Below are 13694 nucleotides of genomic sequence, written 5' to 3'. Positions count from 1 at the left end.
GAAAAAAATTTATGAAATGTTACTTATATCAAACGAAAAGTAGCAAAATTAACTTCAAAATCGCATTATAAATTTATGGATATTTTTCGCGCTGAAAGTAGAATTGTGTTTGCAAGTGGAGACATTTCACAAAACAAACTTACTTTGTTCAGTTTGATTTCGAAAATTAAGAAAATCTAAACTTCGGGGTAATTTAAAAGCGATGAAACTTTCGAAAAATCAAAACGACTTTTGAGTTTCTTACCTTCTCCTTCTGAGATTTTCAGCAAAGAAAGTATCAAGAAGAGCGAAACACTGCGAAGGATTGAAGAGAAAGGCATCTTTAAGTTCAAACGCTGCTGTATTGACAGGTGAGGAAGTCTTGCCCAAGAAATTGAACTGATTTCAAAATACATAATTTATTAATTTAATCGTGCATGCTGTTTTTACATTTCACAGTTAAATGTTTTCCTAGGCAACGGGTTCAAGTTGCTTTTGAGCCGAGGTTTAATTAATCACTTCACTCTTCTGAAGTCGAATGTTGGGAAGCGTTTACACGCAAACGCGAAACAGTAGTCAATATCCAAGGCATCTTCAAAGAATAACCTTATTAAGACCTGGGCTGACCCGGAACAAAGCACTTCGCCATCTTTTCTCCAAACTTTTGCAGTAATTCTACAAACCAGTCCTCTTGAATTGGAAAAATTCGGTACCTCGTTTACATATTTCGGTACCTCGTTTACATATTTAACCAAAGAATGATAATTTGAGCAATAATTTCATTTTAATACCTTTATGAATTGTACAACGCCTTGCTACACCACAAGTCTCGACGATATCTCTTCATAAGCAGGAGAACAATAACATTGTTTTCATTCGCCAAAAATATTATTTCCAATATTGCTCGAAGTACATGATCTTTAAAAAATATACTCTAAGCTAAGTACACTCAAAATATTTTTATCGTCTTGTGATCTGCGTACTTTGAATTAAGTTATTAAGTTTATCCTTGTACAGAAAATTCTCTGTTTTACAACGAATAAAGAGTAAAAATGCATTCCGCTTTCAAATCTTAATTTTAAGAGCTACTTGAATATTTCAAGATACAGCAGAGCAGGAAAATGTTTGGATTGTCTTCGGTGCGCAGAAATACGAATACATTCTCGCAGTGTAACATCCCTTCCGAAATTCCCATCTTCAAACTCTGTTTCGCTTGGGCAATGAGCCACTTATTGTAGTGCTTTGGTGTCCAGTTACAATTTTCTCGAGAGTTTGAGTTTGCCAGCTGCCCCCAAAGGTCAATTTCTTAAAAATAAAGAATGTAGTTTGGAGTACGGTGCAAATTCTACTGATTCCAGTGACATTCTAAATAATGGTAAATAATAATTTAAAAATAACAAATACGTTTACGTTTACTGTTACTGTTAGATACACATTAAGTCCTCAACTTCTCCCCAGAGGGATCAGTTCATTTCTCCTCCTTAGGGGGAGCTAGTGGGGGAGTCAGTGGTAGCATGTACCCAGATGATACAACTTTTCCAATCGTCTCGACTTGGAAACCAATTTCATGTAGGTGACAGTGATCCAGAATCATTCGGCCGTCAAAGGCAAACGCTGGTTTCAGCATGCTGTCGTATATACGCTTGTAATCGTACGTCTGTGGAAATGAAGAAGTACGAACGATAGCGTGTTAACATGGCTTTGCTTGACAGGTGTTGTTTTCATTTTTCAGACGAGCGGAGGCAAGCTAGATCGCCCACTAGAGAGGGATCTGGGTATGAGATAAGAGACAAGCGCGAGGAAACACGAGGGGTGAGTCACGCGCGAGAGGTGTAGCAAAAGCGGGAAAAAGGGACATCATTTTATTCACGCGCGATTGCGGCTTGCCTGAAAACTTAAAGAAATGATGACTGTGCATCAGACTTTGTACGTTGAAAGCAACATCAATAGGCATTTCGGAATCCCTTGCGTTGAATTAGTTTTCAAGCTCAACTGAAGGATATTTTTTATAACAGACTGTTGTGATGCTATAGTAACCTAAGTAAAAATGTACATATCTTGTTTTGTGAGCAATTTTTTGGGGACCATTTTATGCCCATTCTGGGAAACACTAGACAGACTTTAGTCCTAACAATCAATATAGAACGGGTGTCTGAGACAGCAAACCATTTGGAGCCAAACGAAAATATAATTTCAGGCTTGTAATGAAGAATCTATAAAATAAGAAAACACAAACCTTGAATTCATCCCACTCGGTGCAAACAACAAGAGCATGTGCATCTTTAACTGCCTTGTAGGGATCATCAGCAATTGTAATCAGACGTTCCACTGCAGAGAAAAAAAAAATAATGCTGTTATTTGTTTTGCCCCATGCATGGGCATGCAGATGCTAATCACGAAAGGTCGAGGGGTTAAGATGTAACAAGTGTCCTGCATACTGTTGGGATCAGAGTGATGTTGAAGCATCTGCATGTGAAAAAGATAAGATCACACACCCCAACTTCCAATTTAACATGGAAACAATGGACGAAGAGCCACCCCATAGCAGTGCCTCTACAAAATTCTAGTGTTTCTGCTTATTTATTCGTTAAATTCCATGAAATAATGTTGAATACTGAAACTGGTAAAAAAAATTGCTACCTCTTTCTGGATCTTCTGAAATAGAAGGGTGGGTCAACTCCCTGCAAAAATAACAGTAATACAATCATTTATCAAAATCTAAAATAAGTCCGTAAGATTGTAAATTCTACTAACATAAGAGCAAATGATGAAAACTGCGTGAATTATTAAAGAGAAATTTTATCATACTTACAACATGATTTGATCTTTTTCGACTTTGGGATCATAAACGGTTATCCTTGCCCCTTCCTCCATCAGATATTTGCAGATATAAATGCTGGCTGATTCTCTGTCAATGAAAAAAATCAACAAAGCTAAGTACTGACTTTCTCAGTCTATAATCAGCCTTGTCAATTAAATGTAACCAGTCAGGGAAGTCAGGAAATGTACATGACATGATTATAGGGCTTACCTAGTGTCTCCAGTATTCTTCTTGAAGGCAAATCCAAGCAGTGCAATCTTCTTGTCTGTCACTGTGTTGAACAGGCAGTTCACAATTCTACTTGCAAATCGCCGTCGTTGATACTCATTCATGGCAATTACTTGGTACCAATAGTTTGCAACTTCAGGCAAGTTCAGTGCCTCAGAAAGGTAAACAAGATTGAGAACATCCTTCTGGAAACAGCTTCCACCAAAACCTATCATTAAAAAAAAAAGAAATACTCTCACCTCTGGCTAGTGATTTACAAACATTTGAAGTGTTCTGTCATTACATCCTTCATGGTTATTAAACTCGTAAACTCATATAAAGTGTGGTCTATTGCAATTTATAAAATAACTATGGGATGTGCATAGTATCTCAGATATCTAACAATTATTCCACAAGCATGCACTGGATATGAGATGGTAACTAGGTGATGAAGTGCATAGTGGCAAGTTGGCAATAACCAATCTCCTATCCAACAAGTGCGAATGGCATAATTGTTTTATTAAATTTCATTCATTCCTGAACTTTTGAATATTTCAGCAAAAAATTGTAAGCTTCCAAAATGTTGCATACAAGGTAACTTGGAATATGAGCTGATAACCCAAGCTGAGAGAACCAATCAGAACACTAGAGACGTAATATCCCAAGTTGAAAAATGTAGTTGTTCATTATATCTTACCAACAGAGGCTTGCAAAAAGTGTCTTCCTATCCTTGTGTCTCGGCCAATTGCACTTGCCACTTCAGACACATTTGCACCAGTTGCTTCACAAATGGCACTCATGGCATTGATACTGGAGATTCGCTGGGCTAGAAAAGCGTTGGCTGCCTGCAAGGAACAATGTCCACTTGTTTTTTCATTTCAACGAAATATTTTGCCCATCAACACTTATACATGTAGTGCAATCAAGACACAAAATTACCCACCAGCTTTGAAAGCTCAGATGACCATGTGTTGGTCTTGATAACATTTTCTTTGGGAATCCAGTGTTCATAAACTGATGACAAGGCTTCGATTGCTTTGTATCCTTCCCTAGTTTGTTCACCTCCTAGAAAACAGAGTGAGGAAGTCATGTATTAAAAAAAACCTCAATCATCATGATGCTGATTATCAAAGGTCAAATAAACAGGAGTTGAACTATGTACAAGGTAAATCAATCAAAATAGTAATGGAAGTGTAATTATACTAACCAATCAGAACTCTATCAGGTTCCATCAAGTCTTTGATAGCTGTACCCTCAGCCAAAAACTCTGGATTGGATAAAACCTACAAGGAAGAGAAGGTATTTTCTTCTTAACAGTTTTTGTTCAAATTCATCTCAGTATTATCATCACTGTCATATTAATTCTCACTATCCTTCCACTCTCACTTTGACTTTTGTTATCTTAATCCTTGTAATTACCATAACTATTATCAGAAAATAATGAACAGCTTCATCTTTATCATCATCATCATTATCACCATTATCATCATCATCATCAACCATTGTTATTGTTAGTATTATAATCTATGAAAACAATTTGATGACAAGCTAAGGAGTTCAAATCAAACCTGGAATTTTCCTCTGCTTCCATTTGCGTCAAAAATTCTTGTAATACTAAGGAAAAAAAGTTTAATTATCTGATAACTGTGTCTTTTTCTCCATTCCCACCATAGTACTCAACAATCAGGTACCTTGGTCTGAATACATACATATTTATAAAACACCCACTAAAGAATTCCTTTAATTATACCTCTCAGTTAGTCCATGCACTACGATTGGTAAGTTTAACGGACTGTATTTCACCATATGGCTTGCTAAATTAAAAAGTTTGTTGGAATTGAAATGTTCCTCCTAATTGAACCCAGAGATAGCAACAAGTCACAGGGACAAGTCTCATTGTGTGCACTACCCATTTTTGCCACAAAATCTAGTCGCAGGGACTAAAATTTGGTCCCTGTCACCAGTCTCACAAATTCAAACTAGTTTGAATTTTTAGGACAAGTCCTTGCAACTTGTTCCTTGAAATGCTTTGTGTGAACTGTTTGTGGGACAAGTCCCAGCGACCAACTTAAAATATACCAATCACAGATCGGTATCACTAGCTCTCACAACTCGTTACAAACTCTGTTTCAAGATGGCGGATCATGAGGATGATGATGATTGAAGTGTCACTTCCACCAGAATGCTGATTGACTTTTACAAAAAAAGTCGAGAACACTGGGACAAAAATCATGAAGATAATAGCAATAAAAGCAAAACCAACAAAGTACTACCTCCCCAATTCCAAAGTTTGAGAAATAAAGTGCTTTTGTTTCTGTATTGGCCATTGTTTCTGATCGGTAACAAAGTGTTATTTTCCGCTTACATCCGCACTGAATCAGAAACAATTCAAGCACTGAATAATTTTGCTGAAAAATCTGTGGTTTGTACTAAGCTGATTGCTATTTTCATTTTGGTTTCTTAAGAAAGCCACAGAGTGAAGGAACGATACTGTTTGCCCCCCAGCTTTTGCTACTTCCCTATGCAATTGGTTCCTGCATTTAAATACAACTAGAAATTAGTCCCCTTGTGTGTGCTGACCTTTAGTAACAAGTATGAATATAGTAGTAGTTCTTATTACCTTTCAGCAGCCCTAACAGGTACTGTGCTCTTTTCCACAACAATCTTCTCTCCATCAGCAATCTCTGCAATGTGTCTTGCCGCAGATTCTATGTACTTCAAATCTGGAGCACGGCCCTTATGCACAATTCATGGATAAGTGAGAAGTGAATATTGCTTTCTGTTAGAAAAAGTGTTTATTAAGAAGGTAATTTTTAAAATTCCTTTTACTGATCAAATAGTGTTCAGAACTTTCTTGAATTTGCTATTAATAGGTACTCCTTAGCACCCTAACATCAGTTTACATATTTTCCATTCATTTTCTAAGGTGCTAACAAGCAGAATTTGTACAACAATCAAGAGCTTCTTCAGTTTGTGATCATTCCATTTGTTCTCATGACCTTAATATTTGATTTAGGGGTGATATTGTTAGGAGGAAAAATATATAAATGGGTTAAAGGGTTATATTAATACAAAGTGAATCAGTTCTCTTGAACTGTCATGAATAGATCATTGCTTCCGGTAATATTACATCATCAAGAAAATGAACAAGTCAGTATCATGAAAAACAAAAATATCTTATCCAAAGAGTGCAACTATAAATGGATGGGAAAATCTTGCCATAACCAAGTATTACAAGTATTATATGCAAATACAATTTATTGACAGTCTAGCAAATTTTCCTTCTTCCGAAAAAAAAAAAAGAAAGAAAGAAAAACAATTATGAAGAATTGTTTTGGAAATAAATTGAACAAAACAACAAATTAGTATGCAAATTCTCAAAATCACGACAGGGCTCTTAGTATCTTCGACAGGAACTCTGAATTGAATACTCTTTAGTTTTTAGTTTTGAATTAGATCGCTCGAGGCTATAATCAAAATTTTCTTAAGGGTCACAAAAGTAAAGATGCATCTATCTTTTTTCTTTTCAGTATCTACAAAAAGACACAATGTAATGTATGCCCAGTGACAAACATCTTAGCATCAACCAAACGGCTTTTATTTTAAATTAATATAATTCCGGAAGCCACTCAACCATGGCGCCAGCAACTGAGAATGTTTTGTATTTATTTAGCTGTTCAGAGAAGTGACAACAATAGCACAGCATTCTTGAAAGTTCAAACATTTGACTCCAATCTACATAAAGTACAATACCCTCATTGGAAACTTTACATAACAATATAAACCAACTTTATCAGTTGTCGACCAATTGATGTTTTTTTTGTCAGTCGACTACAATTACTTTGCAGGCCACCGCTAATCATGCAATGTTTTTATTCATTGAAAGATATCGTTTCCACGAAACCAGTCTTTATTTCTATGGCGACAGAATTTGTGGCGAAAAAATTCAGAGAATAGAGCAATCTCTAGTACTTGAAGAAATACACGGCACAAGGAAACTCTCTTAATACTTGACCACGTAATAAAATTACATCAATATTTAATTCACATCAAAAAATTAGTGTTGAAACAAAACATTTTGTCTATACGAAGCTATTATTTTAATCTGTAACAACTTAATTTTTGAATGAAAGAAGTTCATATCTTTGAAAAGCTTACCTTTCCCAATCCGAAGGTTTTCGTTGGAGTATTAACCTAAAACGTATCAAATGAATGGAGACATTATATTACTAGGAAGAACGGAGTTCGATTAATTAATTTGTTCGGCCAAAGAAGCCAGGCTCATATCTTGCCGAAATGACAATTAGTGTTTCAAATGAATGAATGGATACTCGCATATAAGCGATTTTTATCGATCAATACTCACACAGATGAATATTAAATCAGCTTCACGAATGGCGCTGTCGATATCTGTTGAAAAGAACAGGTTTTTGCCACGACACTTCTTTACAATATCATCAAGACCGGGCTGTGAAAACGAATCAGAACAGGAAAAAAAAAATTATTCATAAGACGTAAAAATTCACCCACAGCATCCAAAATTAAATATGGTTCGCTCACTTACCTCGAAGATCGGTAACTTCTCCGAATTCCATGAGTCAATTCGCGGCTTACTTAAATCGACTACAGTTACTTTGATCTCCGGGCATTTTAACGCGATGACACTGCAAGTCGGGCCGCCAACATATCCAGCACCTATACAGCAAATGGCTTTGATAGTGGTCATTTCTCAGAGTTGTGAATAATCAAACTAACCTCGTCTGAAGGGGAGCAGGGATTAGTAAGTTGTGTTTACTTGCGGCGTGAGTTAAAAGATTTCTTGATTTGTAAGTGGGCGGTTAGGTCAGCGGATCCCAAAGGGGTATTCCTTTGTTTGACGCTGATTGGCTGATTATAATTAAATCAGCTGTGCAATGAGGAGCCCTGGAGCCGGGAGAAAAAAGATAGGCCCGTAGTACGTAAGCGCTCACTTAAAGATATTGCATGTAAAGAGTAAAAAAGTTCTCACGATTTTGTTTGCCTTTCATCCGGCGCCTTTTGCCTTTCAGGATTTGGATAAAGAAGCCTATTTTGGAGCCTTTTCACTTCTGTCACAATAGGCAGATTGTGTCATGACATGTAGGACAAACTTTAGAAACACGAAAAAATGTCTGATAAATTCAGCTCCGAATGATCCTGGTCTGAAGTCCTCAAGAAAATTGAATTTAAAGGTTATTGCAATAAAATTAACCAATGAGTAGCCAAGATAGAATTTCTCTTTACAATATCAATACAATATCAAGCAGATATGTGATAAGAATAATAATAATAATAACAATAATAATAATAACAATAAACAAAATAAGTGATTATAAGTTGATTTGATATCAAATTCTCCAAACTAACATTTTAAGAATTATATAGCAGACAGTAAGGAGAATCTCTAATGAGATATCAGAAAGGGTTAGAAATGCCTTTTCCTTTGATTATTCTTGACTGTTGGGTTTATACATTGATTCAGAAACTTAACAGTACACAATCATTTTTAGGTAGCTCAACGGAAGATTTTTATTGAAAGCAATGTTCTTACATATTTTCCAACACACAAATAACAAGAGGAATATCTTCAAGGTCAGTAGCTTCAAAGTTTAGGTTGGTAAAAGCTTACTTTGCCACCTAAACAACCCAAAGAGAGAAGAGAGTGAGTTGGTGAAAACCTACAAGTCACAACAGCATGTTTATGACTGATAAGTGTTTTTAAATCGCACAGCTCTGAAGGTGTCTCCTGAACACAAGTTGCCAGTTCTTCACAATGTTTACTAAAACCAAGGATTCTGGCAGAATTGCCAAATGGTGAACAAATGATTCTTCCATCACTGCTAAAACAATGTTCTTTTATGTAACCCCTGGCTACATTGGGTTCCTTAATACTGTAGGTAAGGCGACGTGAAGGAGTTGCATTGTCTTCACCTACAATAGAAGTTAATAATAATATTAATATGTTAAATAAATAAACATGTAGGATATCTTGTATGAGTGACACAAAGAGAAAAATACATGGGCATGCATAGCTATGGAATTTCTTTTCAAGTTGAACACGAGAAGAGAAATTGGTACATCTAAAAGCATCCATGTATCATTTTGTTTATCATAATATATAGATTAAGCCAAGCCTAAAAGTGGAGCTTGCATTTTTTTTCCCCGCATGTTTCAAGGGCAAAACACCCTGCCCCGGCAAGGACTAGAACCCCGGTTGTCCGACTCAGAGCCCACTGCACTGACCATTGGACTACTGAACAAAGCTGTGGTGTTGGGGTGCCCACAGTATAGTTAACCTTGCATGTTAAAGTAGCACCTTGTACAGTCGTATGGTCATACGGTCGTACATCCAAATTTTTTCGGCTTAATGGGTCACTACTATTTTGTATAATTATGGGGCTATGCTCTGCGAGCTCTGCTATAAACTCCATAGGCCTTTACTGACCATAAATGCTTGTCATTCATGAACCTGATAACATGGCAATTGAAAGGTAAGTGATGTATCAGCAGCTGATTGGAAATATCAAAGAATTATGATCACAATTTTACACTTGTGTAGTTAATCCCTTTTCTCAGGGCTGGAATCCCTGTTAAACACCGATGTTTATACTATAAAATAATTTCCATAGCTAGGGAGGGCAAGGGCTGAGGGATTGAAAAAGGGAAAAATTTTTCTTAGGGTACGAATAACATACAAAATTGGTAAGTTTTCAATACTAACCACCCCTCATATCAGCGACATCCTGAATGTCATGAAGAACAGTCCACTCATTTCTTGATTTCTTGCATGTGTATCGTGCAAGAGTACACCAGCCATGAGGATGAACTTCTAAAGATGAAATACACCAGGGCAAACATTCATCTGGGAAATCTTGAACCATCTCCAGAGCGTTACGTTCCTTACTTGGCCATCGATGACTAGCATAGCTAACGAGTGAAGATTCCGAGGCACTCCAGAATGGATACTCTTCTCCTTCGATGTCATACTGTAAGTTATCAAGGTTTAAATTATGCAGTACCAGTAAGTTTCCAGGAATGGCCGAGATGATCATTTTGGATCCATCGGGGCACAGTTTCATTCGAATTAAATTGGAAAACTGAAGAACAATCTTGTTGTTTTGATTACTCACTCCATCTCCACTGGAGTACCTGTTTATGTCCCATGTCCTCACGGTATCATCGAATGCCGACGTCACAAGAAGGCCGGATGGTCGGTGGTATTCAACACTTTTGACCCAATTCGAGTGCCCTTCTAAGCTAAGAACCTTACTTTTTAGATTCCTAGAGTCCCAAAGAGCTATAGTGGTATCATCAGAACATGTTACAAAGATCCTGGTGTCCAGAAAACGCACGCAATTTACGCAATCACCATGAGCCGACCGTATAGTCTTCACTAACCGTTGGCTAAGAGGATCAAAGAAAAGCAAGCTGTGTTTTTCGCACGCCGCGACAAGAAGATCGCCACTAGGTGAAAATTCCACATTGAAAATGGCTCCATGTACATCGTCATTTGGTCTATCTTCTGGATCCCAAATCTTCCTTAAGGCAAAATGTTTGTAATATTTTGAAGAAACAATGTCGCTTCGCTCAGCAATCCCGAATAACTCGCGCCGTTTGAGATATGACAACGAAGACCATGTTTGACCATTTTTGCAGCTTTGTTTGTTGCTTTCAGCGGTATCAGGCTTTGATTCTCCCATGCGAGAGATTCGGATGGAACCCCCTTCGAGCCGAGCAACCGATTAAATTTTTGTCATCTTACTCCTTCGAAATTTGCTGCAGGAGGACTGGGGCGAATAAAAACAAACGGTTCCAGTTTCCTCCAGCCCAGTCAGAGAAAGAAGAAAAAAAAGAACAAGGGTGGGTGGGTGAGTAGGGACTGACCATGGTGTAAACTTTTCAGTTGATATGAATGTTTTTTTCTAGAAGGTGAAATATGCAGCCAAAGACATATTAAAAGTACAATGCATGTATCAAGTTGTGGCAAATGAATTGAAAACATCTGATCCTTGCCATTAATTATTTCTACCTGTGAGAATGACTAGCATCTACTTTCTCCTTACAATATCACCCCTTAATCCAAGGCTGTAGCTGGGAGGGGGGTCCTGGGGTACCCATGACCTCCCTTAGTATGCAAGCCTTTTTGTCAGACATGGCATGGGGATCGGCACGACAATCTGGTGGGCACCCTCTATTTGACAGTGTGAGCCCCCCTTTTTGAAAAATCCTGGTAACAACTCCAAAATTATACATCAAGGTCAGGAGAATAAAGGAAATGATATCCAACTATATAAGGTGTTGATTGCCAAACTGTCAGGGTGTAGAGAGGGAAAAGATAGTCCTATTTCCCCTGAGAGATATCTCTCTTCCTGGAATTAGCAAGTAAAATTTGATTTTTAAATGTTTTTAATTATTTAGAAGAGCATTCTTGCTGAAGGTTGTAAATTTCTGGCTCAAGTCTGCTCATTGTTCCACCCTGCTTGGGGCTTATTCCCTTACTGATTCTAGAAAGCAAGTCTTTCCTCTTACAATATTTCAATGTTCAAATCCTGAATCCTCTTGAAAAACATAAAGGGTTGACTCCAAGACAGATTTTTGTCCAAGGGTGTGGAATTAATTGTCAAGTAATGCCATGTCCCTGTACCCAACATCACTAACATTACAAAATGCACTTTATTGCCTATAAATTTCTTTCCATTCAACAAAGAGAAGTCTACAGTTCATTAATAGTCAATTTACCATATTTACATGGGTATGATAAAGTTACATTAAATAAAGTATGGAGGTTTTCTGGCAGTTATTCCATATTCACTAAGTGCTGGGGTCAAGTCTTCCATGGTTAATGTATAACGCTTGTCCTGCAAAATACAAACAAATTTTACTCAATTTTCTCAAGAAGTTAATTATGTTTGTTGTGAATTCATCTGTTGTCCAATTAATTACTTGTTGATGAGAAAGATGTATTCACAACCAGATAATGTCAGTCACAAAATCAAGCAAGTTGTGATCCATCAACTGCCTCACAAAAGCCTTCTGCAAGCAGATAAAGGAGTAACACTTTGTATGTTGACTTAATTGGTATGAATAAACTAAGAATAAGTGCATAAATTAAAATCGTTACAGAACTTACTTTGCCAGATTTTCTTGAACTCTGGCCTGACCCCCTCATCTTACAGTGCTGCAGAGCATCATTAGCAATATCTGATATAAACTTCTGTGCAGCAAGAGAAATCATCCTCACTCTGCAGTGAAAGGAAAATTGCTCTAGTCAATAACCCAGCAGTTAGAGAAATTACAGAGGATGAAGAACACCCAAAAAGATTCAAATTAGCAATCATCTACTCCCCTCTGGATGGAATGCTACCTCATCTTTTGTTACCCCTCCCCCCCCCATCAACATTTCATCAGATTCTCTAAACAGTTTGCCAGTACCTGCTCATACTCCTGAGTAGAGAGAGAAAGCAAAATTTTTGCCTGAGAACTAAAAAAAGTAACTTCACCAGGTCCCTAATATTTTAAGACTAGAGACAAGTGCCCTTATGCGCAATCACCACTTCTCCCACTGGTAAATTTTGAGCATGAGTCATACTTTGGTAGAGCATCAGATTGTGAAGTCTCTGGGTCTTTGGTTCAAAACCTGTTTAGTAACTCTTTGTTTTACCTCATTACATGCTGGTGATGAATTAACAACATCTCAGTTCATTCAGACTTGAAATTTATCACCTTTCTTATCCATTCACAAACACAATTCTTGTACTTCGAAAAAGCATGATACCCCCAAGATAACTGATTCCAATTCAACTTACACTCTTGGGTCTGTGGAGTCAAATCCTGCACGATTCAAATAAAATGCTGTTACAGCATCTGGTATCTAAGAAATCATTGAAAAAGAATGCTTTATAACATAAGCTTGGAATTTTTTATCCTGTAGGCCAACTTAGCCCTTCCGTTTGATGAGAGGGGAAGGAATCTGAGGGTAAAAGGCAAAGACCTGTACGGAAAAATATGAAGCAAACACTCAGTTCTGCTTAGTTGGTTGAGTGGGAACAGGGGCCACCAAGGTCCACCTTGTCGGCATGCTTTAAAGAACAAGACAGAACATAAAAGGATGTATAGTGATTCAATGAAATATACATAAGTGGCCCTGTATTCTGTAGTTTACCTTTTATTCTCTCTGTATAAGACCTGTATGAATTATGCGCGGAAATCTTGCCCCGGATTACCCCTGACCTAAGCCCTTGTTTCGCTCAAAAGTAAATTTGGACAATCACGTCTTATCAACGAAACAGCTGGCTATCAGCTACGCTTTTTGCATTTCTATGTATTTAGACGAGGCCAAGATTCAGTAAGAACAAAAATTCAGTCATTACATTAGACATAAACAAAAACTGAAAAATAATCAGCATAACTATTTAACTTCAATACCGTCGGTGTGTAGTCATCCAACTGGGTTAAAAACTCCGCCAAAGAAGCACCAGCGTTTCTGACTTTAGTATCCACATGGGACACAGTTGCCGCAGCTGTATTAGAAGCTGTGGGTTGACTTGTCGCTGGCTGACTTCCCGAAATTCCGCTTGTATTTGGTTTGTTTTGAACCGAGTTAGGAACTAAATTCTGCGAGCCGTCCGCCATTTTTGGTGCACCCAATAAGCATGCGCTTAAGTGCTTA

At 37.4% G+C, this 13694-nt stretch overlaps 3 protein-coding genes across 3 annotated transcripts; all 3 read right to left on the bottom strand.

Annotated features, from left to right (window-relative positions):
- Positions 1 to 392: 392 nt before the first annotated feature.
- LOC131791435 (UDP-glucose 6-dehydrogenase-like) lies at positions 393 to 7830 on the bottom strand. The gene is made up of 13 exons (XM_059108782.2): positions 7572 to 7830; positions 7374 to 7475; positions 7166 to 7201; positions 5628 to 5743; positions 4576 to 4621; positions 4215 to 4290; positions 3951 to 4072; positions 3705 to 3852; positions 3011 to 3236; positions 2792 to 2887; positions 2620 to 2660; positions 2216 to 2307; positions 393 to 1636 (listed from the first exon to the last, which is right to left on the bottom strand). Exons 1-13 carry the CDS (start codon positions 7731 to 7733, stop codon positions 1448 to 1450), a joined length of 1452 nt encoding a protein of 483 aa, XP_058964765.1. The 5' UTR covers positions 7734 to 7830; the 3' UTR covers positions 393 to 1447.
- A 672-nt stretch (positions 7831 to 8502) lies between these two features.
- Positions 8503 to 10795, bottom strand: LOC131791417 (DDB1- and CUL4-associated factor 10). Its single transcript, XM_059108758.2, has 2 exons — positions 9747 to 10795; positions 8503 to 8956 (listed from the first exon to the last, which is right to left on the bottom strand). The coding sequence occupies exons 1-2, from the start codon at positions 10723 to 10725 to the stop codon at positions 8628 to 8630; spliced, it is 1308 nt and encodes a 435-aa protein (XP_058964741.1). The 5' UTR covers positions 10726 to 10795; the 3' UTR covers positions 8503 to 8627.
- An 884-nt stretch (positions 10796 to 11679) lies between these two features.
- On the bottom strand, positions 11680 to 13681 carry LOC131791418 (transcription initiation factor TFIID subunit 10). Its single transcript, XM_059108759.2, has 4 exons — positions 13451 to 13681; positions 12832 to 12896; positions 12156 to 12267; positions 11680 to 11883 (listed from the first exon to the last, which is right to left on the bottom strand). Exons 1-4 carry the CDS (start codon positions 13655 to 13657, stop codon positions 11794 to 11796), a joined length of 474 nt encoding a protein of 157 aa, XP_058964742.1. The 5' UTR covers positions 13658 to 13681; the 3' UTR covers positions 11680 to 11793.
- Between the last annotated feature and the right edge of the window lie 13 nt (positions 13682 to 13694).

Source organism: Pocillopora verrucosa, chromosome 9, assembly GCF_036669915.1.
Source record: "Pocillopora verrucosa isolate sample1 chromosome 9, ASM3666991v2, whole genome shotgun sequence".
NCBI classification, from domain to species: Eukaryota; Metazoa; Cnidaria; class Anthozoa; order Scleractinia; family Pocilloporidae; genus Pocillopora; species Pocillopora verrucosa.
Note: the sequence above shows the minus strand (reverse complement) of the source record. Positions and strands in the feature narration are given on the sequence as shown.

Excerpts from the sequence above, each read along its gene's own strand:
- LOC131791435 (XM_059108782.2), bottom strand. The coding sequence starts at position 7,733 with ATGACCACTATCAAAGCCATTTGCTGTATAGGTGCTGGATATGTTGGC. Across the intron at positions 7,476-7,571 it reads AGAAGTTACCGATCTTCGAG|CCCGGTCTTGATGATATTGT; the intron begins GTAAGTGAGCGA and ends TCGTTTTCACAG. Across the intron at positions 3,853-3,950 it reads CATCTGAGCTTTCAAAGCTG|GCAGCCAACGCTTTTCTAGC; the intron begins GTGGGTAATTTT and ends TGTTCCTTGCAG.
- LOC131791417 (XM_059108758.2), bottom strand. The coding sequence starts at position 10,725 with ATGGGAGAATCAAAGCCTGATACCGCTGAAAGCAACAAACAAAGCTGC. Across the intron at positions 8,957-9,746 it reads TGTCGCTGATATGAGGGGTG|GTGAAGACAATGCAACTCCT; the intron begins GTTAGTATTGAA and ends CTTCTATTGTAG.
- LOC131791418 (XM_059108759.2), bottom strand. The coding sequence starts at position 13,657 with ATGGCGGACGGCTCGCAGAATTTAGTTCCTAACTCGGTTCAAAACAAA. Across the intron at positions 12,268-12,831 it reads GACTCCACAGACCCAAGAGT|AGTGAGGATGATTTCTCTTG; the intron begins GTAAGTTGAATT and ends CTTTCACTGCAG. Across the intron at positions 11,884-12,155 it reads GTTCAAGAAAATCTGGCAAA|GACAAGCGTTATACATTAAC; the intron begins GTAAGTTCTGTA and ends TGTATTTTGCAG.